This window comes from Haliaeetus leucocephalus, unplaced genomic scaffold (assembly GCF_000737465.1).
Source record: "Haliaeetus leucocephalus isolate CR32 unplaced genomic scaffold, Haliaeetus_leucocephalus-4.0 Scaffold141, whole genome shotgun sequence".
Lineage (NCBI taxonomy): Eukaryota > Metazoa > Chordata > Aves > Accipitriformes > Accipitridae > Haliaeetus > Haliaeetus leucocephalus.
Genome location: NW_010972577.1, coordinates 371017 through 396715, shown reverse-complemented (window position 1 = coordinate 396715; position 25699 = coordinate 371017). Strand labels below are relative to the sequence as shown.

The window sequence follows — 25699 nt, the reverse complement described above, 5'->3', positions numbered from 1 at the left end:
GTTTTCTGAACAGATACTTTGCACAAAGTAATGCAAAAAAGAAAAAGTGCTCCCTGAATTTTAGGTGCTCACAGAAGTAAATGGCCATGATCTACCTTTGGATTTAGCCTTGTAAATGCTACTTTAAATGTGAAGCCCTTTGTGGATTTAGAAGATAAAATGACCACTGGAGAAGCCATCTACTACGGTTATGTATTAAATATTAAATTGGGAGTTCTTGGGAACTGTAATTCTTATCCAGCTTCTGGTGTCTCCACAGACAGGTTGCTTATCGATTTAACTTACAGAACTTTAACTGCAATAATGCAAAGTTTAGTTGGAATATATTTGTCTTATTTCTTGGGAGGATTGTGCATCCCTTACAATCATTGTAGCTAGACATTTGATATTTATTCTAGCCAGTTACAGTTCTTAGAGTGTCAGCACTGCACTTCAACCACAAGCACTACCATGTAGTGTAGATTTAGCCCTAGAAATGTAATTTAAGTATATACATGTAATTATTTATTTTATAACTGAATAAAATATGTCTTTTATTGAAAAAATGCAACTAAAACTATTTAGCTGAAGTATTAAGCACAGAAGTCAGATCTTGAAAATTAACAACTTTGTTCTGTTAAATTTTATGTCTTTGGAATGCCTCATCTCTTTCTTTTCCACTTGAACCAGGAGATAAACCCTTGTTAATAGATTCAGTCTCTTACTGACCCCTTTTATGATTATAATATGATTATTATTTTGTTTGAGGCAGGTAGAGCAAACGACAGATCTTGTATTGGCTTCACTCAGTTTCACCCATAAACATAATCAGTGGAAATATTGAAATGTTAATGATCATGGTGTTTAAGATATAGAATAGAATTCAGTTCTACTGTCACAGTAAGCATATTTGCCCTTACATTACCTGTGTGTCACAGTGATCATACCTGCTAAACCTGCTATATACCAACTTACAGAACTTCTCTTATTTTTTCTCTTGTTATCAGAACGTTATTTCCCTCAGCAGGTACCCAAAAAGAAAAGCAACTCCTACTCCATTATTCTTTCAATAATCTGAGTCATTGGCAGTTTTCGCTTCTAATCTTGTTCATTGGAGCTGTTAGAAATGTAATATATTTGTAAGAACTGGAAAAAACATTGTCTTCTCAGCATTGACGAATACTAAAACAAATAGTGGAAAAGAATAAAAAAAACCAGACACCACCCTGATTAAGGAGAAAAGCTATTTAAACAATCTGTAAATCATAGGTTTTTTTCACTTTCTCTTGGATGAATAGCAAAGTAAATTGTGGCCAGTATGCACTGTCTAGTAATTAAGAAAGATATAAATATCATCCTCATATGTGCTTCTGGGTCCTCCAATGAGCCAACAAGTTCTCTAAAGAAAATGAAACAACAATAATACAAAAATCTAAAATCATCAACTATGAGTGGTCAGTTAGTGAATTAAAAAGAACAGGTGAGGTCAGTGGCCATAGAAATGGTCTCCAGCTCTGAACAGGATTCTGAGCTTGCAATGTTGTGCTTACTCTTGGTCTGTCATTTAGTTTAGTTCAGTTGAGCCACCTGTTAAGCACATTATAAAAACTTTCAACAAGCTGCAGTCTTTGCCAGTCTTGTCCATGAAAACTGCTTGTGCGGACCTTGATGCATGGGCTTATCCTTTTCCCTTGAAAATCCCTATCTCTTACAGAAGTACCCAACCTCTCCTGGCTTCCTGTCCCTGGCCCAGTACCTTGCTCCTTGGTCTTACTCTTGATTTGATTTAACATTTGGCACTGTATCTAATATCATGGAGAATTAAGGTACTCAGAATGGTCAGTACCCTGAGTGAGCAGCCTCATTCCAACTGTGCTCTGTATTCTCTCTTTATATAACAGCACACAGCACAATGTATTCAGCTCTTCAGAAGTGCTGAAAACAGTAATCAAATCTTCTATTCCATGTAACAGAGGCAGTTCAATCCATTCGGACACAACATGTTGGAATCTTTCTTTCCAGGAAGATAAATACACTTTTCAATCCAGAACTGGTTTGAGGTGACAACACCTCTCCCCACACTTACTCAGAAGATCATTTAGTGAAGTACTAGAATATCTAAACGTATTCCTAGAAGAATATCTATATGTATTTGCAGAAGAATATCTCAAAGGCAGGCTAGACAATTTAGGAGATAATAAAGGAAGCGTACAGCTGTCCTGTTTAAGCCAAAGTAGAAATTTCAAGACCTCAAGGACTGCTTATTTTATCTATGAATTCCTAACATTTATCTGAAAACAAGTGCTCACTGCAGTATTTGAAATTCATGTCTTTCACTGTCTGAGTGTCTTTTTCATGCTACACAACCATACTTAATCTTACAGTTGTTTGGTTTTTGTTTTTTTCTCTGACCCAAATAACTTCCCCCTGCCCCCAGATATTTCAATTGCAAAAGGAGAAAAGGGGAGAGAACTAACCACACCAATGTACAAGTAGTTTTATGACCTGGGCATTATACAGAAAACTAAAGAAGTTAACTTGAATTAACTAAGCTAGACAAGGTATTTGAACTTTTTTTTTTTTTGAGACTATTCTAACTACTAAGCTGCACCTCTAAAGAAAATCATCATCAGCTGCTGTGTTTCTTATTTTATGAGAAATGCAGTCTTCTTGGTGATATGTTAGAGATATTCTGAGCTCATCTGCTCTAACTGTGAGAAAAAGAAAGACAGTACAATGCTTAGTCCTGTCAAGAGGACTCTTAAGAGATGTTGCTTCTTGGCAAGAACAAAACTGCAGCTATTAAGTAGGTGAAAGTAGGCAGAAAGTGAAGACTCCTCACAATTAAATGCTTCCAGCTTTAGAGAGCAGCTCAACAGGAAACTTCAGGAATAGTTCTGGTCACAAGCTTCCATGTTCTACCTACATTTCACTTAAGATGTGGTCTTAAGTGGCTTGCTCAAAGTCAAAACAGAAGTCAGAGTAAGGCTAGAGAATGGAATTTTTATGGATCAGTTTATCTTATGTTCTGTATAAAGAGCTCCACCCCAGTAGACTATCCCATAGCTAGCAGTTATTTTCTAATTTTAACGTCTTTCTCAAAGTTGAAGCCTATTTGATGAAATTCTGCAAACCTTGGATAGCGGACCAATATATATACATTCAGTGCAAAATCCTAAAGGTTGTATTGAAAAATAAGATTCTCAATGCAGTATGCACATGGCTAACTGTTTTGTTACCTCTTCAGATTTGTTACACAATGCTAAATAATTTACTCTGAAAAGCCAACCAAAAATCTAATATCAGTTACCAGACTAAAAAAATCAGGTAATGCATTGATTGACAAATGTATATTAAATAAATAATTAAGGAAATGAGAATTTTATTTAAACACAGTCATTTTAACCTTTATTGATATAAAAAATTAAAATTTATAGTCACCTTCAGGTTTATTGCAGAAATGGCAGTGCTCAGTAAGATGCTAGATAGCTATTTTTTAAGGCAAAGAAAAAGACTGCCTTGTGAATCAATAAAATATGTTATAAAGTGGCAGTATATTTACAAGTAAATAGCATTGTAGGGTGAGTTTATAACCTGATGCTGGTGAAAAATGGAATTTTCCAAACTTCTAAGCCACTGAGACAAAACAACATGTTGGGTTTATTTCTTTTGAAAAAAATGCTGCTGGATATCCCATAAAATTGATCTTTACTACTGACTCTTCATCAGCTCTGTCGTTTCAAAGTAAATTACTGAATTTCCTACATTTCTGAATGAAGTGGTACTGGAAAAAAGCAGCAACTCTGTTTTCTGTGAGCTATGTGTTTAAGCCTTACACATAGCTTATTGTGTGGTCTGCAAAGGACAAATGTATAACAGTAATTTCATTTTCATGTCAAGTTTTTGCTTTCTCTTTCTGTCATGTGATGTGAAGAAGAAATTGTAATGTATTTATTATTTTTTTTATTTATTTATCATTTGCCTATCAGATAAAATCCTGCACCCCCTGTCATTACTGATATTTTATCTCTTGACTTCACTGAGGCCATGGCTTTCCATTTCCTTGTGTTTGAGTATTTTGTAATACTAAGAAAGTAAAATACTTGCTCATGTCTGGAGACAAATATTTTGCAGTCAAAGTTTGGTCTTTGCAGTTGGTGCAAAAGTGTCATTACCTACAGCAAGTCATGAAATAACACTGGAATCCAAAGTACAGTGTGAAAACTAATGACTAAGGAGTGTCTTTAATGTTATAAGAACTTAATAGGCTTGATGAGTATAGGTGAGTGCTAAATAGTTTTACTGTAAGTAAGCCACAAAGACAGCACAATGTAGTTGTTATGCAGTGATAAGGGATAGTTTCTTCTCTGTCTTCCCCTCATGACCTTAAGCAATATAAAGATATGGTACAGATCATTATTTAAGTATCAGGATTAATGAAGGGACAATATATTTAAATTGGTATCTTCCATGAATCATAAATTAAAATGAAAAGGTAAAAATGGGTTTGTACATTTTCAGGCATGAATAGCTTCAGTTCAAGCAAGTCTTAATAAGTGATAGATTTTGCAATCTTAAGGTACTCTTACTATAGTTTATGGTGTCAATTCCTTGACTAAAAGCAAGCACAATGTAAACTTAACATGTTCCGTCTGGTGGAACTGTATTGAATCATTGGTGAGTGAACTTCTCTCACTGGAAAATTTCAGATTTTTAGAGCCACCGGTTTTCTCGCACTTAAGTTAACAGTACTTGTTGGCACTAGTAGCTTGTTGTGTGTGCACCATCATTTGAAGGAAATCAGATACATGCTTTCAGTATGGTCGACCTGGTTTTTCCAAACTCAGTTGTCTGTTCCTAGGGACTGATGAATTCAACACCTGTGATAATCTTGTGTTTGCAACTATCAAAGGAGTCTCCATCTTTTATGATGCAGCTTTATCTGTAATGAGCCAAACAGTATCTCTGGAGGTTTGCATAACTGCCTGTGCATTGTGGAAGACCTTGACCAGCCCTCCCCCCAAAGTATATATGGTGGATGCATCTGATTCTGAACTGTAGCTTTTGTGTGACTTGTAGGAATTTCCCCATAGAAATGGGGGAAATAGAATATATTCTAGTTCCCAATGTATTCTAAATTACAGGGAAAATATATTTAAATCATAACTTTCTGCTAAAACTTAAATTAATCCTTTCACCTCTACCCTTTAAGTAGTATTTTCATCAGGCTAAAATCCAAATGTTTAATTACACTAAAAAGGTAAACATTTGACAATTTCTCCCCACAGTTCCAAATGTGGCATTTTTTGGCTATGTAAAAATATATTTCTTTAAATTGTTATATTGATCTAGAGGTAAATATAAAAACAAAGGTTGTTATGAGGGAGCAGGCTCTTCACAACTTCAAGAGAAGCTGGACTAATAAGCTCCCAGACTGACTAAAAGCTGTGCATCTGCTGAGCGTTAAGTTGCTTCATTAAGCTGGAATAAATCTTATATTCAGCTGCTGAAAACAGACTTGGATGCAAAGCAGAGTTGCTCAAATTCCCTTGAGAAATCCAAATAGAACACAACAAAGAGAAAAAAATTTTTTTTCTTTTTATTAACTGCTGATTCACTCTCTAAGAATGGACAAACCCACTGTTGGAATTATGTAAGGGCAATCTATTCTCAGGCCTTGTGATTACTAAGGAATAACAAAGGTAAGTGGGACATACCAACTATTTTGGCTGTAGCAAGTATAAGACTACTGGTAGAAATCCCCAGCTGCTAGTGCTGGGGAGTGCCATAAATATATCAGTAAACTACAGAGGTCCTGTATTTTAACCAAGTGTTGACAGCTGCAATCCAGTTGGATGATGATTTCCCAATGTGTGAAGGTGTTAGAGCTTATTCAAAAAAGCCTAAAGGAATTATCTTTAGCATGTGAAAATGATAGGGTTATTTATACTTTCTGTTACAGAAATGAATATTTTTTTTATCTGACTTTTCAAAGCAAAAGGATGATTAAACTTTCTTTACAAATTTTCAAAGCTAAAATACTCTTATCGTGAGAAACACTGGAGAACTTCAGTTTTAAATGAAATCTAACAGCTGTCTATGGCTTGTTGAACTAATAGAACAATACTTTGGAAGATTTGTTAATGATTTTGAAGAAACACAGTGCCATCTGTAAGGGTGCTCTGCGCCCAGATTCACCTGGGCAAGTTTTGGATAGCAGTTTCTTCTTGTATAACTGCCCAGAATGGCCTTATGCGTTTATGTCATCTGGTGTCAACAGGACCATATTTTCCTGTTGAATAGTATTTAAACATTAAAGTCAACTCATAGGTAAATTAAGGAAAAAGAGAGTTTGAACTACCTTCTTGAAAGTAGTTAGGTTGTTGAACTTCAAAACTTTCATTACCTGTCCTTCCTTGTTTATTTCTGTCTTCTTTTCTGTCTTTCTGGGTTTCAGTAATCTACCACTTCTTCATTAAAATAATGCAGGTTTATTTCTGTTGATTGTAACAGATCAGTGTTATTCTATTTTTACTGAAGCAGTTACTTAAAGCCTATGATGGAGCATATGGACCATCAACTCATTTTATTTTGCTAACAGTAGTTTTCCTGTCTTCTAAAAGCCTGGATGAAATTGAGTGGCAAAATATTATATAGCACTCTTTGTATTTCTTTCTCCAGTTGAAATATATATATTTTTTGTCATGGTATTTTCATTTCAGCTATTATTTCTACTCAAATCTGTATTTTCTGTCATGTCTGTGATCTTATTTAATTATAAGGCAGCATCTGTAACTAAGCATATACTGCCATATACCCATGTAAGTAATGCCCTTGTATCTCATTATTAGGTTTCCAACTTAGAACAAGGAGTTAAATCCAATTTATGTCCTCTAATTTGGTGAAGAGTTCAAGAGACAAAACCAACTATCACTTTTTTTAATGTAGTCAGAATTATGTAGACCAAAATTATTAAAATAACTACATTTGACTTTTCATGCGTATTTTCATGTAAAACAGTTTTGCCCTTTTCTGACTGTGTCATAGTTTTTAGAATAAAACCTAATACAGATGATTTGGTGTATGCAAGACATTGTTTATAAGCAAGTTTTATCATGACCCTAACTTGCTGCCCTATTATTTGCAGTAAGACACTATCTTGAAATAGCTAAAGTGTAGGTGATGCTAAGAAGTGCAACACAAGAAGTCTGCTAATAAATGTCTTTGCAAACAAAAAAAGACCTCCTGCTGCATATGCAGTCTGACCATTAAAATTATTCACAAATTCATTCTTTTATTTGATCTGGATAAGTCAAAAACTTTGAAAGCTTGAAATTATCCTCAAGTTGGGGGTAACTGACATTTTAGAGCAAATGCAGCTAAACTTATGGCGGAAAATTTCATTCAATTAATTCTGCCTGTGAATGTATTTGTGGATTGAAGCTTTTGTGCTTTAAAATCTTTCTTATCATCCATTAATTCCAACTTTCTAAATTCAAAACAACCACAGTATATTCAGTTCTTTTATATAATGATAATCTTTCATACCTGTTCTCCATATATTGTCATGTCACGACATTAAGGATATACATCTTTTTTTCTTTTCCAGCGACCACGTTATTCATCGCTATGTGAAACAAGTGATTTCTAGTACACTTGATAAAGAATAATTGCAATGTTTTGGTTTCACTTTTGAAGCATAATTATTTAATGACCAAAATTATGTATAGAACTCTTAGATTTTTTTTAATATGTACCAACCTTTTAAAAAATTAAAATGTAAATAACTGGAAATCTAAGGAGCTTAATGAATAACCAAGATGTGGCTCTAATGCATTAATTAGTGCATCTAATATCTTGTTTCACTGATACAGTGTCATTGCACTCATGTGTGACTTCTTGGCTGGAAAGAGGTTGATATTTACATATGTCAGCTTTTATTTTCATCATAATAGAGAGATAAAGTACTCATTCATTGTAAAGTTTTGTTCAGTTTACAAACTTGTCAGTCTGCTCTAGAAAAAAATGCCATTTCTTATAATATCTTTCCACAGTGTATTTTACGGTCTTTTCTGTAGCCTCCATGCAGTATTGGGCAAGGCCTTCTTGTAGGTGATTCTTGCAATTTTTGTTTTAATTTGAAAATTATTAAAAGAAATTATTGAAGGAATGAGTGTTCCTGGGTTTATGGATTTCTTTTTTTCTTAAATCCAGAACATTTCTATAGGCTGGTGATATCACTACGAGAATGAGTAAATGTCCAAACAGACTGCCCAAATTGTTAGCTTTAAAACTGTAGGTGTTGCAGGCTGAAGCATGAATACCAAATATTTGTTACTAACCTAATGGCTACTGAAGAAAGATAGACAGTACAATGCATCTATACATAATAATTTTTTTGTTTCAAAGTCCACCCCTTCAAAGCATTTCATCACATGCTTTACATGAGCATGAGTAGATCATTAATGTATATTCAGATTCCAAATGCATCTAAAGCAAGGCAGCTTGCCTGGAGTAGAACCGATATTATAACAAGGGAGCTCATGTTGCTTCTCTTGCTGCATGAGACATATGTTGCACCATCCCTTCCTCCTGCCTAATATTGCTCCTTGATTAAAGTTAAACACTTCCCAAATGCTGAGCTAAATTAGGATGTTAATGTATCTGCTAATTGTTTATTATTATGATTACAACTTTTTAAGGTCTGATTTCTGTTTACAGTTACTGCCAGTCTTTCTTCTGGCAGTAAACAAGATTCTAACTATTGCATTAGAACATGTGAAACATCTAAAGGAGTTCTGTTCTTACTGTGTCATATACCAAGTAAAACAATAAAGATGACCTCCAAAGCTGTGGAAACTCTAGTCAGCATGATACCAGCTGAGAAATGGAAGAAATGGTATTGATTCATTCTTTGTCTGTAAAGAAAGAATAGATTTTTTATCAAATAGAAATTTAAATCACCAGTCTTAACCATAGAGGTTGTATATAGACTGAAAAGCTGTCCATCACGTTAATGAACTCACAGCTTCTCTTCCACTATTACTGCAGAAAGGGGTGAGAATATGTAAGTTTGGCAGTATATAATAGCATGGCGTGTCGAGAAGTTCCAGAGTTAAGCTGCATCCACTGAGAATGCTCTGTCTCTATACTACAGACATGTCTGGTGGTTGAAGCACCTTTGTTCTTCTCAAACCCTCTGTTAAAAAGAGAAAGGCAGAGTTCTGTTAGACTCTACAGTAACTAATACTAAAAAAAACAAAAACTGACTAGAATCTTTCCTCACTGTTCTCCCTACCCTGTGATTTCAAATAGTTTTTCAGATGTTAGTCTCATGGAACACACACCGTTTTTTTTCTAGCTGATGGTTCCTTGAAGAACTGTGTGCAACTGGGATATGGTGTTTAGAATTATCTATGTAAAACAGTATCTTACTTTAATATTTTCCAGGATTATATACTCTTAAAATTCTTTTTAAAACAGAGAGGTTATACTGAGAATGTACTAAGAATATATTAAGAGAGGATGGTATTATTTAGACTGGTCCTAAATTTATTTCTCACAAGTACAGGTTTATAAATAAATGTTTAGTTTATATTCACAATACAGAGGAACATTGTTAGTGCTTTAAGATAAATGCTACTAATTAGCGCATAGCTGTGCCAAAGTTTCTGCATAACTGATATTTATTTCTAAGTTTTACAAGCTTTAAATAGGAAAATAACCTTCCATATTCCTTAATACCTTCATTGTTTTGAAATTTTAAAATTCTAAAATGAAAATTGAGATTATGATAGTTAAAATACAGATAGTCTGTGAGTGAGTTTTGAAAGTAAAGAGAAGCAAGTTTGGTATGATAAAGGAGAAATCAGAAGAAAGATGCAAAAAGCATGAAACACTTTATAACACTCTAGGTAAATGAAACTTTAGACAGTGTCATTTTGAAAGAGTACAAACAGGTAAGACAGGTCTTTCAAGGGCATAAAAAAGTCTTTTTCTTTAAAGGTATAACAGTGAAAGATTGGGCATGTGACTGGATGAATAGTAGATGACATGTCTAAGAGATGCTTTCAGAATGAGACTGCAAAGTTTAAACATATTCTAGAAGTGAGATGCTCAAATCAAAGATGATACTTTCTCCTCCCACGTTATGGATCTCAATACCAGTGGCTAATACTTCATAGTGGTGGTGGATAAAGGGGAAATCTGACAGGATTGAAACAGAGGAAGATAAAGGTCTCTGACAGGGATGCACTTGGGCATCATGTAATCTATTTTCAGTCTGGATAATAACAAATGTTGGAGCTAAAAAAATCTTAAAATCTAATTTTTAGGTAAATTCCAAAATACTGGCAGGTAAAGGTTTTAAGCATATTAACATGTAAAAGTATATACATATATTTATAAATGCACTAAAGTCCCTGGTGTCCCTGAAGCACTAAAGGTAATAAATGGTTTCACTAATTTAAGAAATTTGTTCCTTTTTTCCCATCTGGAAAGATAAAATCAGACAGGCTTGTTTTACAGGTGTTGGATTTATTTTGTTATGACAGCATGTCATGCAACCACCATCTGTTAAAAAACACTTGACAGTTCATTGGGGAAAGTGGAAGCTAAAACCTGGGCCGTGATTAACAAGGCCCGTAAACCTCCAGGAAGATGTGCCGAGTTCCAGACATATATCTGCTCTGTTTCAAGAGAGTATTTCTCTGGGTAAACGATAGCCTGAATCACCCTTCCCTGATATTGGTGTGAGAGTGTGTTGACAGAGGAAGGTCATGGCTGAGAAGAGAATTTTTCAGAGGTCATCATCCATCTGGGGAGATCACTTCGTTCAGTGCTATGAGTAAGGTCTCAGTCAACATTTACTGGTGTCCCAAACAAAATACTTACACATTTTGTATGTATGTCTGTAAAAGGAGGTAGCTTCACTGCAATGCTACAGTTGCATTACAATTAAAACATGATAGCAAAGGCAGTGTTCTCCACCTTGTATTACAGTTGTTACTGTAAGGTTCAAGTTTAGTAAACTTGATATGTTGAATAACTATATCAGTCATATTGCTTATTTTTTGTGTTTTGGTGATTCAGTAGTCAAAACTGAACCTCACCTCCACTAACAAAGCTACACTTCTGTGCTAAAAGTAGTACCTACTTGTGGGTGTTTTTCCTGGAAAAAAATGTTAGTAGGAAGATTATTTATTTGAAGGAACATCAGTGTACAAGCAGGCTGCTTTTTTAGCAAGATCACGTTTTGACTGTAACAGCACTTCAATGCTGACACTTCTCAAGAAACTACAAAATTAAATTCTCAGAGAATAAAATACATGTTTACTAGCTCGTATAAACTTGTTCTGAAAGCCTTTATTCACACACACAAAAATTTTTATCAATCTAAGTAATATTAGTGAAATTAGTAGGATTGGGCTCTTGGTCTGGAGTGTTTTCAAGCTGGTGAATTCCAGATGCTATACTTCTGTCCAGCTGAACTGGATTTTTACTCATGCTTTGGGTTTTTTTATTTATCAGGAAATATTTTTTTAAGTAAAACATCATATTTTTAACTGTGTCTGCAAAAACATATCTGAAATTATCATAATCTTTCTTCACCTTCTTTAAAGAGAGATTTCTGGGACAAACAGTATACAATGCAATAAGTAAAGTTAAAAAGATGTGGAGAAAGAGATGATTCCTTTCCTTTCCTATATTTTTAAAACATTCTATATGCCAAAATAAAAAAAAAAATAATGTAGACAAATGTTGAAATATACCGTAATTGTTGCAGTTTCTCTACTTTAAGAAGAATCTGTGCTCAGGTCAAGTATTTTGGTACTTACAAGTGCTTTGTCTTAGTTATGTTTTTGTAGTGCTGTATATAGAGTTTTTTATATCTTTAAATCTTCTCTTGTAAAACTTTGGATTTCTATACAAATTAATTGTCCCTGATGCTGCCAAAACAGACATAAAGATTTATAGCACTTACCATCTGATCGTATGTATCCCACTTGTCACCATACTCTGCTGCTGTATTCAATTTGAAAGCATATCACTGTGTGGAAAACCAGCCACTTTTTACATCTGATCTCTCATCACCTTTCAGCTGTAATGCTGTCATCTGTAATCCACTCAGGCTTGTGTAATTTATTTTGTGCAGCTGAAATATTCCAACTTTTTTTTATTATTATTATTCAGGGATAACATTCTGCCCTGTTCTTAATGGTTTCCCAAAAATCTTTTAAGATGAAAGATGTGATCCACAAATTCCTACTAGCTCTGTTCATCTGTGGAGGAAACAGAAAAACAGGAGACGTGTAAATACACATGGACACAGTTGTGCATATGTGCAGGATAGAAAGCATATGTGTATTCAGGTTTTCTGTATAGTCACACTATTGTGCTCTGTTACTTTATGTATTTTCTTTATGATTAATTACTTTTAATTCCACAGATTCCTTAAATACCTTTTTACAAATGAAAAAGAAGAAAACTGAAAATTGAATGCTCAAATTGTTTTGAGTTTTGAAAGGATTATAAGTTTATACATTTATATACCTAGTATTATTTAAATATCTGACAGTCTGGAGGAAGAAAGAACAGAGGACAAAAGGAATGAAACAGTATAGGATATCTTCTCTTTCTATTCCTACCTGAAAGCACAAAATAGAGATTTTGAGCCTTGTTTGCATGAGCACATAACATGAGCTGGTTAGAAATGCATTGCTTTATGGGGTTTTCTGTATATTTTTGAGATGAACTTTATCTTCATAAAAATATTTCTGTATTACAGTTGGGTTCTTGACTTTTGTCTATTTCAAGTCTTATTATGGACAGAAGCTTAAAAGAGATTTTATTTTCTTACACTATCTTAATCTTAGAGTGGTGTGTTGTGAATATTTCAGAAGGTGACTTCATGAAATGTTGTGTTCCCTGTCTGAGAACAGCCATGGATCCTACTATATCCATAAAAAGATGACTGACCATGGGAAATCAATCATTCATTTTCCCACAGAAGCAAAACATGCTTTTTTTTTTATCATAACCAAAGGAAATAAACAATAAACCCAAGAAATCAATTATATGGGGCTTCTTTTTAGTAATAATTTATAGTGTTCCAAGAAAAAATTATGAATATGCATATGGTTGAATTCAGGCTGTGGAAGTTAATGTATTGGAAAAGTGAGGAGTCATCTTTACAGCTGCATATCTAAATATTTTTTTTTTTCCTTTACTTTGCAGTGACCCAGGGTGGGGATGCAATTGCATCTGATACATGTCCTGATCCTGGAATTCCTGAAAATGGGAAAAGGGTGGGCTCTGACTTCAGGTAGGCACGTTTAGTTTTCTGTATGTCCAAGAGGAGGTATTTCCTGTTACATGCATACAAAGCATGCAACTAATACATGTAATTTCCCTAGTTTCAAATGTGTCGAGTCTTTGTCAAAATAGCTACAGTCCATTTCATATCTTGGTTTTGCTTGTTTCTCTTTGAAATCAATGCATTTTAAATAGGAATTTTAGAGAATCATAATCTTGCGTAGGAAAGGCAGAACTCACCAGACAGCATAGAAGCAGCAGCAGAGAGAATTGTCTGTTTTCCCACTATATAAAAGTTGTTAAAAAGCTCGGCAAACATGGCAAATTCAGTGTCTGAGGCTGTGATGAATACCATCTCCTTGCTTTTTTTGTTTTCAGCTTTTGTGATATTCATTAAAAAAAAGAGGATGAGGTCAAATGGACCCTTATGAAGAAGGAAGGAAGGTTGCTGTTCATGGGGGTGAATGAATGTGTAAGGTGTTAAAAAATAGCACAAGCAACATCATGTAAGATTTGATAAAACACGTTAGTATACTTCGATCACTTGTTATTTGTGTGCGTGTCTTGGGCCTCCAATTCTGAATATTATTTGAGAGAAATAATAAAATCTTATTTTTTTCCTAAACCTTACTTGTTATCTCAAAACTGATTATGCAACAGCAACTGTTTTTCATGTACTGTAAACTTTTTTTATACTTATTTAAAACATATCTTAGCTATCTTAAAGTTAGCTATCTATATCTAGCTTGAAATTTAAATAGAGAATTTGGCTAGAATTTAGTTTTTCTTTCTCTGAAATGACAAATCAAGCTCTTCCATAAGAGAAGGGAAATAATATTTGCTGTTACTTACATTTCTCCAATGTAATGACAATACTGCAGAGAGTAAAAGAAAGGCAATGTTTTTTCTTTTCTAAGAGGCAAGTATAGACACCAGAAGGAGCTATTGTTCTTGTCAGGGGGAGAATGACAACTGTGGATATTAATCTGAACTAAAACATGTAAAAATGCACATTATTCAAAATCTTTTCTAGTCTGCTGAAAGACATGTTGTGAGTGGGATTGATGGAAAGGCAGAGGGTTTATTTTCAAGACAGCCTGAGACCCAACTGATTCAGGGATGACAAGTTCTTTGAAAAGGGTTTCATCACTTTCAGCATAATAATGGCATTCATTCTAATATCATAAAGCAAACAAAAAGGTATTGAAATCTTAACCTTTTCATTCTGTCCTCCTGCCACACTTTTACTGTGTTCAGTTCAGGAAGTAGGGGAGGTGATTTTCAGTGATTTCAAAAAAATCCAGCGGCTATTTGGATTCATTTTGAGGGCAAAACGGCAACTCAGACTTTGCTAGATAAAGAGAGCATAATCAATACAAGTTTGGGGTAAATATCACATTTTATTTTTATGTGAGGTCTCAAAACAGTAGATTGTTTAAATGAAATCTAAAATGAATATAAACAATAACATTTCAGCTGTCCTTAAATATTACATGGTATGTGTGGTACTGTGAAAATACAATCATTTTCCACAATCCCACTGACACTTGTAACAAAAATAGCTTTTAAATTTTCAAAACAGCTTTTTAAAATTAAAGGAACTTTCTTATGCTTAGTATTTCTCACAGAATTATTTTCTTTTTAAAAAATCCCTTCTTTCAGTCAAATTCTAGCTTGCTTTATAAAAGCACAGATTTTGCTTTGATACAGTTCAAATTTAAAATGGAAAAAGAAAAAAGAGGAAATTGATTTCTTCCCCCTGTTGAAAGTTTACATACAGAATTAACAAAACAAAACACTTCCAGTGCCCGCAGATTTGCTCAGTGACTAGAGAGGTAAAGATGTGAAAAAGAAAAAAATAAAAATTAAAAATATTAATTGTTAACAACTGGAAATTAATGAAGTAATAATTTCCTTTGAAATCACAGATCAAATAAGTTAAAATATGGCTTTAAAAGGATGCCCCCTTTTTTAATGGAAAAATGTCAAGCAGAACCAATGAAGAGACTCGGCAATTTGGACATTGCTTAGAGGATAAGGACTTTTTTTGCAGTCTGTGTGGCCCAGGTGCATCCCCTCCCCTAGGATGCTTGTTTAGCTAGATCTGATTGCCTGGTAACAGGAAATACTCTAGTGACTCAGCTCACCTGAGATTTTTCAGCATCCACTGTTCTCTTAAACATCTAAAGAGATATGGTTTCATTCGGATATCTGCAATGTATGTATTATATAGCAACTATATATATATATACACAAATATTTCATTATTAACTAGTTACTTACACAAACTTTTAATTTCCTTCACATATATTATAGTGTGACAGTCGGTACCTGTCACAGTACGGCAGTATTTAGAACTTTTCAATACTTTTTTCCTTCTTTTGTAAGCCTTGGCAGAATTAAAATTACATTGAAATTATTTTCTTGGAAGTATCAGTTGTCAGACTCATGGCATAAACCTGATTTCTCACAATAGGTGCTTCAAAAAGGATGGATCTTAACTGATATTAAAACAGACTTAGCATATAATGTAGCCACACATAAATCATGTCCAGAACTATCTCAGTCATTCTGGTAAAACCTATAACTGCTCTTCTGTAGCCCACCTGAAGTTTAATTAGAATTCTTGAAATGACTTTCAAAAGATTGTGCTTGTCAATGCCTATAGCTAGCATTGAGGTTTCTCTCCACCCCAAATTCTAACACTAAGGAGCTTTTAAGTACTTCGTGTTCCTTCCTTGCTCTTTAATTTGACAGTTTTGCTAGATTTTTTGTTTGTTTTTCATATGCTGTAGTCAGCATATTTATTTTGTGTCACTTAGTTTGTGATCAAACATTTCAAAAGATGATATCCACTGTGTAAAATACATGAAGTTCACATTATTAGTCCTTAGATACAAGCTATTTCCAGAGCTTTGGAAGAAAATACAATATACTGTGTATAATAATAGTGAAACAAATTGAATCATCCTAAATGTATAGATTAGTTTGTAACATTTTATGTATCCATTAATAATTTTTTTTTTAAATATTGCTGTAATGATGAAAACCCAGTCTAAACATGAAAACCTTCACTTACTGCATCAGACATCAGAATATTTGTGTTCCTCCTGGGTTTTTTTCCCCTTCTTTCTTTCTTTCTTGGGGGGAATAATCAGGAATGTTAAATTATAAATTGCAATTGCAGACATCCAATAATTGTACATTTCATTTTACTCTCATTTTTTGTATGTGCACAGTTTTGTAATTTTCCTTACATGTCTTGATAGTAGCAAACTTCAGGGGAACGTTGAAGCTTTCAAGTTGGTTCACACATCATTATACTTTGGGGAAAGTCTTTATCCAGTATGATTTTTAAATACTTCAATTCTCAATTTACATTTATCACAACTAGGTAACTGGTTGTTTTTTCCTGTTCCCATAGAACAAATTTTCAGAGCTCATAATGCTACAAAATATGAGAAAAATACATTCAAAAATATGTGTTCAGAGCATTAAAATGTCAGATTAATTAATCATAATATTTTCTTTACCAATAAGAGAAACTGTTTATTAATTTGAGGTATGTATTTGGAATCATGCTTGGTCTATTTTTCTGAGGGTTTTAAGAATGTTCTGAAGGATAGTAGATAATGACAAATATAAAATGAATACAGTATAGAAAATGATATTACTCTTCAGGGTTTTCATACATTTCCCATGAACTACTGAAGGAAAGGGCCAATATTTTCCCTACCCTTCTGATTTTTGCATGTTTAACAGATCAAGTAGCAAGTGGTAAGAAAAGTAGGTTTTAAAGCTTTCCTAGATTTGAAGCATCACATTAAAATTTAAAAAAAAAAAAAAAAAAAAAGAAAGAAAAAGGATCTTATTCAAGTTTTGTGAAAGAACTATAGAAGAACATCATAAGAATGATAAACAGTATAGTTTGTCTTTGTGAGATCCTCTGAGAAACTAATAGAATACTTGTTCTTGAAGGGTAGGAATGAGCTGGACGTTAGTGAATGAGGCTATTTGCTATTCTCCACAGCACAATTTTAACCACTGAGCTTTCTGACTGCCATCTAGCAATCCCCTGGTGTTTAGGACTCAGTGACTTAGAAAGACCAAACTGAGAAATCTGCTTTATCAAGATCACTTAGTTCACACCATGGGATTATCAGATACAGATTTAAAAGTGCAAGAAAGCTAACAACAAAACTGGTTGATTATGATGGGGAACAAAGAATGTAAGAGATAATAAATGGAAGCAGAAATGTAAATACTGTTTAGGAAAGCTCTCTTTGAGATACACAGTAACTATATACAGTTTTTTAATTCTTCAGAAATATTCATCAGCATTGTTCAGAAAGAAATTATTTATTAAAAAAAAAAAGTTATAAATCATCCCAAAAGACACATTTCAAAGTTACAAGTGTAACAGTCAAATTTCAGTCCTAATAACAGTTATCATTTAGCGTAATTTTTAATAGGAAATTTCAACAAGGTCAGGAATTTTCAATAAATCATTAAAATTTACTGAAATTAATATTTCCTGGTCATACATGTTGACAAATTACCATATCTAACTGCTTATTCTCTCATTTAAGAGAATATGGAGAGGTTGAAATTATTCATGAAGTAAATTTTGTTGCCTGAAAGAACAGTGATTATATTTTTTCTTAAAAAAAATATATCTCTATATATATTCATTGAAGTCATAGTTTAAAGGATCAAACATAATACCACAATTGCTTTGTATTCTTGGCCTTACTTCTTTAAAAGGTGGATAAACTAAAGAGTAGATCTGTTCCCTGCAGTATAATTTGGTTTTTTTATTAATATAATAATGATGGTGTAGAATTTACCACCTTCATTTCTTTGTTTGGACCTAGAAATATTGTCATTTGGTGGCAATTACATTTATTTGGGGAGGTTGATATTTAAAATTTATTTTAATTCTTACATTCTTCCTCCCATTTTTGTCCTAGGGTGGGTGCGAGTGTACAGTTTTCCTGTGAAGATAATTATGTGCTGCAAGGTTCTAAGAGCATCACCTGTCAGAGAGTGACAGATACACTGGCTGCCTGGAGTGACCACAGGCCAATTTGCAGAGGTAGGTGCTATTCTTTGGAATTTTACCTGAGGTTTGGAAGGGTAATTTATAATTTCTGGTTAGAAATGCAATGAAATGATGTTCAAAACAAAGCAAAAACCACCGTGTGTGTATATATAATTTATATCTTATATATGTTTGTGTGTATATGGTTATATATATACAAAGATCTTTCTTTAGCTTGAAGCACACAAGCAAAGATGTAGAAACAGTATCAATTTAGGGAGCTAATTTCCTTTTAATAATTTTCATTTCACTTAATCTTCTTTTTGTCATGTTAAACATTTTAAGTAGAACTAGTTAGTTATGTTTAGGTTAAACTTTTCTAATTAAATTCCTAAATAGGAGCTCCTCACAATCATATTATGTTCCTCACATTATGAGAAGGAGGGGAGGTGGCTGTTTGTTTGTATGTTTTTCCATTGCAATCTACAGCCTGTAATAAAAGCACAGAAAAATACATAAATGCTGGTAAAATATGCCAGAACTGAGGTATATAGGAAAAATAAAGAGTATATGTCTATGTACAGAACTTTTCCTTTTTCTCAGTAGAAAAATTAATTTGGGTTGCATATTTGGATTGTACATGTTAATGAAAGTATTAACCCTAGAAATGTACTTGCCTTATGTCCTCCTAGAAACAGACAATCTAGCCAGGACAGGCACTGGAAAACAAGAAAACCCACCACCATTAATAGAAAAAAAAAAAAAAAAAAAAAAAAAAAAAGAAAAAAAAATCATACAAATTGTGTGATATACTTTGTTTGTCATTTTGAGGTAGATCAAAGAGATACTTGTACTCAGAAAATCTTGTGCAGAATGCCAGTTAACAGGGCAGCAAATGATAGGGAGACTGTGGAGGGAAGGATTTGCAACACCTGGGCCTAAGCTTTTGCTTGTTCAAGAATGAGCTAAAGCATAATCTTACTTATATAAAACTCAAACACTTATGAAAAGTTTCATTACCTAGCTATTTCATAATACCAAAAGAAAAATATTTTTCTCCTGTTGTTAGAATAGATTTTTCAACTTGTATAATCACGTATGCGATATACCTGTAAATAATGCTGTCTTCGTTAAGGAGTGTAAACAGTTGTGTTGGGATGACCCCAGGTAGCAGCTAAACATGTGCCCAGCCCCTCACTCACTCATGGCCAGTGGGATGGGGGAGAGAACTGGCAGAAAATTTGTGAGTAGACATCAAGACAGTTTAATAAATGAAGCAAAGCTGTGCATGCAACCAAAGCAAAATAGGGATTTTATTCACTACTTCCAATTAGTGGGCAGATATTTAGCCATTTCCTGGAAAGCAGGGCCTCAGCACAAGTGATGGTTACCTGGGAAGACAAACCTATAACCACGAACGTGCCTCCTTTCCCTGAGCTTTTCTCGCTGACCATGTTATCATATGGTCTGGGATATCCCTTTGGTCAGTTGCCCTCAGCTGTCACGGCTGTGTACCCTCCCAACTTCTTGCTCACCCCCAGCCTACTTGCTGTTGGGGCAGTGTGAGAAACAGAGGCGGCCTTGATGTTGTGCAAGTACTACTCAGCAATAGCCAAAACACTGCTGTGTTATCAACACTATTCTAGTTACAAATCTAAACCACAGCAACATACAAGCTGCTATAAAGAAAGCTAACTCCATTCCAGTCAGACCTAATAAAAAAGTCTATGAAGGCAGGTCTTGGATAAATTATTGCAAGATGTAACATGGGTAATATTACATAGACACATCCATGTAAAGACTGGACAATCTAAAACATAGTAAAAAAGAAATAAATAAAAATCATACTTCCTACTCTTTCCAGAGCACCAAAGCAACTGTGATTCATAAGTGTCTCTTGAGCTCAGTGTCTCTGTAGCTTAGTGTATTTAAATGAAAAATCTAAATATATTCTCTCAGTACTTGGTTTCACACTACTGCAGAATAACATGCCCATGCTACTCCACTGTTCTCTCTCTTGTTTGGTGGTTTGAGGTTTTTCTCATCTCTTCAATTTATTCTTGTTTGCTAATACATTGCAGAAATGAGCTGAAATAATCTATGCATGGTAAAAGTAATGCTCAGCAGAAAGGGGCTATTTGCTGCTGAATTATCTGTGTGTTATTACTAATGTTTGCTGTTCCTTCTAATCTATTATCTGCAAATATCTCTATTATGCTTTAGTCCCTCCAGTAAACTTCTAACAAAATAGGATAAATTAGTCCTATACTTCCATTAAAACCTCAGTTGGAAAAACAAGTTTCTTTCCTCAAACATACTTCCAAAATTGGAGCTAAAATTTCAGAACAGTCTGAGGGTCAAGTCAGCCAGTCTCTACAAGTAATTTGTTTTTTTCTAAATACAGATTAACATTGTTTAGGCTGAATGGTGTATAATTCTGGTTCAATATTATGATGTTGCACACGCATGTTTGTGGATGGTGGGAAATGAAAGATAAAAGTTTTATTTGTAGTCCGTATTATTCCCAAACCCTTTACTGACCTTCAAGATGTCAGTATTCATGGTGCTCATACCAAGCATTTGATGACAAAGTACACAATGCAAAGAACTGCTTATCACATTTTCTAAGCGATTATCCACTTAAAGTAGAAAAGCTGATAAGCTACATGTAGCTACTGTGGGCTTAATGACTTCAAGCCTATGAGACTTACTGAAGAAGCTGAACTTTACATTTACCCCAGAACGGTGACAAGCAGAGTTCAGAATTTATGAAGCTGATGAATACTCCCAGGAACCATCTTGCTGTTGGCAAATCCCTTACCTTACTTGCAAGGGGCTGGTGACCCCCTGGGCACACGGGAGCAGGGGGGGGTCTCCCTGAGGCGGCAGTGCAGGGCCAGGCCTCAATGCCAGGGCCCATCCCGCCGCCCCAGGTGGGCAGCAGGGCAGACCAGGGACAGCCCCAGCCTTGGTCATCGGCACCTCCTTGGGGAGGGGGACGAGCCATGGCTGGGCCGAGACGTCAGAGTCTGGAGAGGGGTCAGGTTCAATAAAGCCTGTGAGCAGGCACAGGTGTGGCTGTGGTGGAACTGCAGACAGCTGCTCCGGAGACGTTGCTCAGATAAAGACTACTAGTCCAACCCCACCCTGAAATAGATTCCCTGGGTCCACAGGAAAGGAGTAGTGGAAGGCCCCAGCTGAGGCTGGTCAGGGCAGTTGAGGCCTGTTAGTGCCCTCAGGAACTGAATGGTCCTAATAACCTTACAGCAATTCATTCTTGGTTTCTGTAAGTGATATCACAAGCTTTCTAACAATTTTTGTGCAATGTTTTGCAGTAACTCCATTTCCTAAGCAGACCTTTGGGCAGAACTTCAATTATAGCTCTTCCTTGGCTTTTTTTTTTTCCCTTCCTTTTTTTTTTTTTTTTCCTTTCCCTCAAAGTTCAAATAGGAGAAAGCTTGACTGAAAAAAAGATCTGGAAGGGAGATGTTTCCTAGACTTTCTTCTTTGTGGATAGCTAGAGACAGTACAAACTCTATTCAAAAGCTTATTGCTACAAAGTTGTACCTCTGGATTAGTTCCTACTGTAGCAGACCTTACGCAGGATGAATTGAAAACAAATAAATATACATTAATTGTCTGCTAGTTGTGGTGCTGGACATATGGTGCTTCTACCAGTTATTAGAATGAAAATGTCCTATGAATGTGCTTTTGTTGTTCTAGCAATTAAAAGAATATATTTTTCTTGATACAGCAGCAATATGCTAAGCTTTCTGTATTGCTAGTAGGCAGCGTGCAGTGGCATGCTTAAATGTGATTAGTTCTTTTTTTTCCATGTTAAGCACAGACAGCTTGTTAATAATTGTCAGTGATGCTTTGGTAGAATTACCTATGTGCATGAGGGAGTTTTTTGGTTTCTACTGAGATAGTTATGGAAGATTTCCATGTGATATGTCTGAGATTTAAGTGAAATTCATGGAAGTGCATTAAGACGGTTTCTATCATAAACACAGATAGACATTTTCATGGAAAACTGAGTCCTAGGTGACTCAATCTAGACACAGAGTTATAGTTACTTCTCAAAGTCTAGTCTCTAATATAGTAACAAAGGACCAACTGCTGGTAGCAGATTGTGATGGAAGAATAGAAAATCTGAAACCAGTTTTCCTCTAGTTTCCTTTTTCCCTATTTATACAAGTCACACTTCTATTAATGGAGAAGAGCAGGCTTCCTCCCAGCAAGTTCGTGTGGTAAAGAAATGCTCATATTTCATTCTTCAGAATGGAGGCAGCCACAGAGAAAGAAAAAAACCTAAAATTTTCCAAAGTACTTTATTCTAATATTCAGAAAAGGAATGACCAAGTTTTTAAGGAATGTAGTCATTCCTCTTGCCTGTACTGAAACCTTTAGTAACTGAAGAGTCTAAATTACACCAGAAGTTAATGGAAGTTATGCAGATAGGTTCTGAGATTCAGATATTTGAAGATATACAGTATCTACTTAGAAACGGTATGATCTAGACTCTCTATTTTAGCATGTTGCCAAAGTGCTGTATACCATAGACCTGAAAGTGGAATTTTGAAATGTTCTGAGTTCTATAACTCCATTTCATGTCACTGAAAATTATATGTCTACATATTTTTTTTAAATACTTTGAGATACTGAAATATTTTGAGAAGTTTGAATATTTTAGAAAATTATTCCTAATACTGTTTGGAAAATAACTTAATTCGTAAAGTAATTTATTTTCAAAATGTTAACTGTCCAGATTTGCTGAATGCAACAGAGGGATTGTGATGGTTTCACAACTGAATCTGTGCTTTACAGAAGTCAGGCTACTGCCTAGAACCATTTTATATTTTTTTCTTTCTAATTTTATTTCCTCTGCTGTAAAAAGCTAAGACACAACAGAAGTCCAAGTTTAAGTTAAGGATATACTGTTACATAGAGTTAAATAATGGGATACATCTGTCTATTTCTCCCCAACCATGGAGAAATCATGAAGGAGAGCCCATACTGGCCCTTCTTACATTCATACATAGAAGGCTCTCTCCCCCTACCTGAAGAGGGTAAATCTCTCTCTAAACAGAATATTGATATGATAATTCTGAGAAATTAATTTACATAAAGTAAGAATAAAGCAATGTAAATGTTGGGCTGATTAATTGGAAAGTGCTGGTTTCCTTCCTCTGTGAGAAATTTTTCAGGATTTCTTTGACTTGCTCAAACATCTTCAAAGGCAAATTGTTATAGAATATATCAGCATAATAATACTTTCATGGCAAGTTGTTATTAATGCTATGGCAATTTTATAATATATATTTTAAACAGAGCAACTGATCAGAAGCAGTCTGATTTGTTGTTTATCATTTTAGCAAGAACATGTGGCTCTAATTTACGTGGACCAAGTGGGATTATTACATCACCAAATTATCCAGTTCAATATGAAGACAACGCACACTGCGTGTGGGTCATTACAACAACTGACCCAGAAAAGGTATGCTCTTTCTTTTTGTCTCAAATCAAGCTGTAGAATTTTGGATTTGTCTTAAAATTATTTCGTACATATTTGCACGAATGCATGAACGCATGCAAGTGTGTGTTCATTTAAACACCAAAATGACCAGAGTAGAGATATTCAGAAAATATATTGTGCACTAGAAGAAAAATCTAAATTAGTAATATCTGTGAAAATGTTCACTCAGAGCAACAGGTCTCAGTTAAAGTTCCCAAGTTATAAATGCATTTTCTAATGAAATACATGAAATCTTATTCAGAATCACACATCACTAAATGAGTTGATAGTGGATTTTTCGAGTTGTATCTTGATGCTTACTTATTGTTGAATCTTAGCATAAAACCCAGACATACATCTAAGTATTTTCTCTGATCTTGTTAGGTATTTTACTATCTACATTATTCTCTTTTCAATCCACTGTTTTCCAATAATGATTCTAAATACGTAACTATGAATAATTATGCATAAAATAATAGTAATAATTAAGTACTTTTATTACACTGCAGTGTACTGAGATGCATTTTTACTTGCCTTTCTGTAAAATAAATTTATTTCCTCAATAAAGGACAGAGACCCCCTACCAGTAGGAAAAAAAAAAGAATTAAAAAAATCTTTCACTTATATTTTACTTTTCTGTAGCAAAATGCTGAATAAATGAGTTACAGTAAGTTGAAAAATGTACAAGCTATATGTACTCTCATAATTACAAAACATGTATTTCCTATGCAAGTTTTTGGAGACTGTATTCTTGACTTCTTTAATGTAGTTAAGGAAAAAATGTTTATCTCACCATACATTAATGCAAATGTTTAGTTGAAGAAAAGATCATTTTGCTGCATGCTTTCATAGCATATTGTTGAGATGTAAACACTGTTTCTTTGCAAAATATATTGGGTTCACTTTTTCTTAAAGCAGATTCGGTGCCTCAATAAAGGTATGTATTCAGAAAAAATGGCAAAAGTACAGAACTATCACATTGTAGAACATTTTACTGTAGCAGGACTTTGTCCTGGTTTCAGCTGGGATAGAGTTAACTGTCTTCCTAGTAGCTGGTACAGTGCTATGTTTTGAGTTCAGTATGTGAAGAATGTTGATAACACTGATGTTTTCAGTTGTTGCTCAGTAGTGTTTAGACTATAGTCAAGGATTTTTCAGCTTCTCATGCCCAGCCAGGGCACAAGAAGTTGGCACAGGACACAACCAGGGCACCTGACCCAAACTGGCCAACGGTGTATTCCATACCATGTGACATCCCATCTAGTTTAGGAACTGGGAAGGGGGGGGCAGAGAATCGCCGCTTGGGGACTGGCGGGGTGTCAGTCGTCGGGTGGTGAGCAATTGCCCTGCGCATCATTTGTACATTCCAATCCTTTCATAACTACTGTTGTCATTTTATTAGTGTTATCATTATCATCATTAGTTTCTTCTTTTCTGTTCTATTAAACCGTTCTTATCTCAACCCAGGAGTTTTATTTCTTTTCCTGATTTTCTCCCCCATCCCACTGGATGGGGGAGGAGTGAGTGAGTGGCTGCGTGGTGCTTAGTTGCTGGCTGGGGTTAAACCATGACAGACTTCTCTCTGAAGAAAAAGTGCTTTTTTTCAGTTCCAAACTGAACTGTTACATTTTATTTAGTATAGCAATTAGAAGTGACTATTTGTCACTGAATGACCTTTGACTTAAAAGTTGTTAAATTTGATAGAAAGTATTAAATAACTTTGCATTTTTAAACATGGACAAGCATTAAAAATATTCAAAATGTCTGACAGATGCATCTACTCAAACTTATATTCAACAATATGTAGTCTCATTGATTCTGCAAAATGCAGTATATTTTTATAAGAGAAA

The 25699-nt window shown here is 34.5% G+C and overlaps 1 protein-coding gene across 1 annotated transcript in view; it reads left to right on the top strand.

The window, feature by feature from the left end:
- Nucleotides 1–25699, top strand: part of LOC104827832 (CUB and sushi domain-containing protein 1) — a gene marked incomplete at its 3' end in the record, with an annotated part of 962107 nt that overhangs the window by 565398 nt on the left and 371010 nt on the right. Inside the window, exons 8-11 of the mRNA XM_010561097.1 lie at nt 13216–13303; nt 15618–15620; nt 18264–18388; nt 23710–23831. Coding sequence (XP_010559399.1) covers nt 13216–13303; nt 15618–15620; nt 18264–18388; nt 23710–23831 — 338 coding nt within the window. The remainder of the gene's footprint in view (nt 1–13215; nt 13304–15617; nt 15621–18263; nt 18389–23709; nt 23832–25699) is intronic.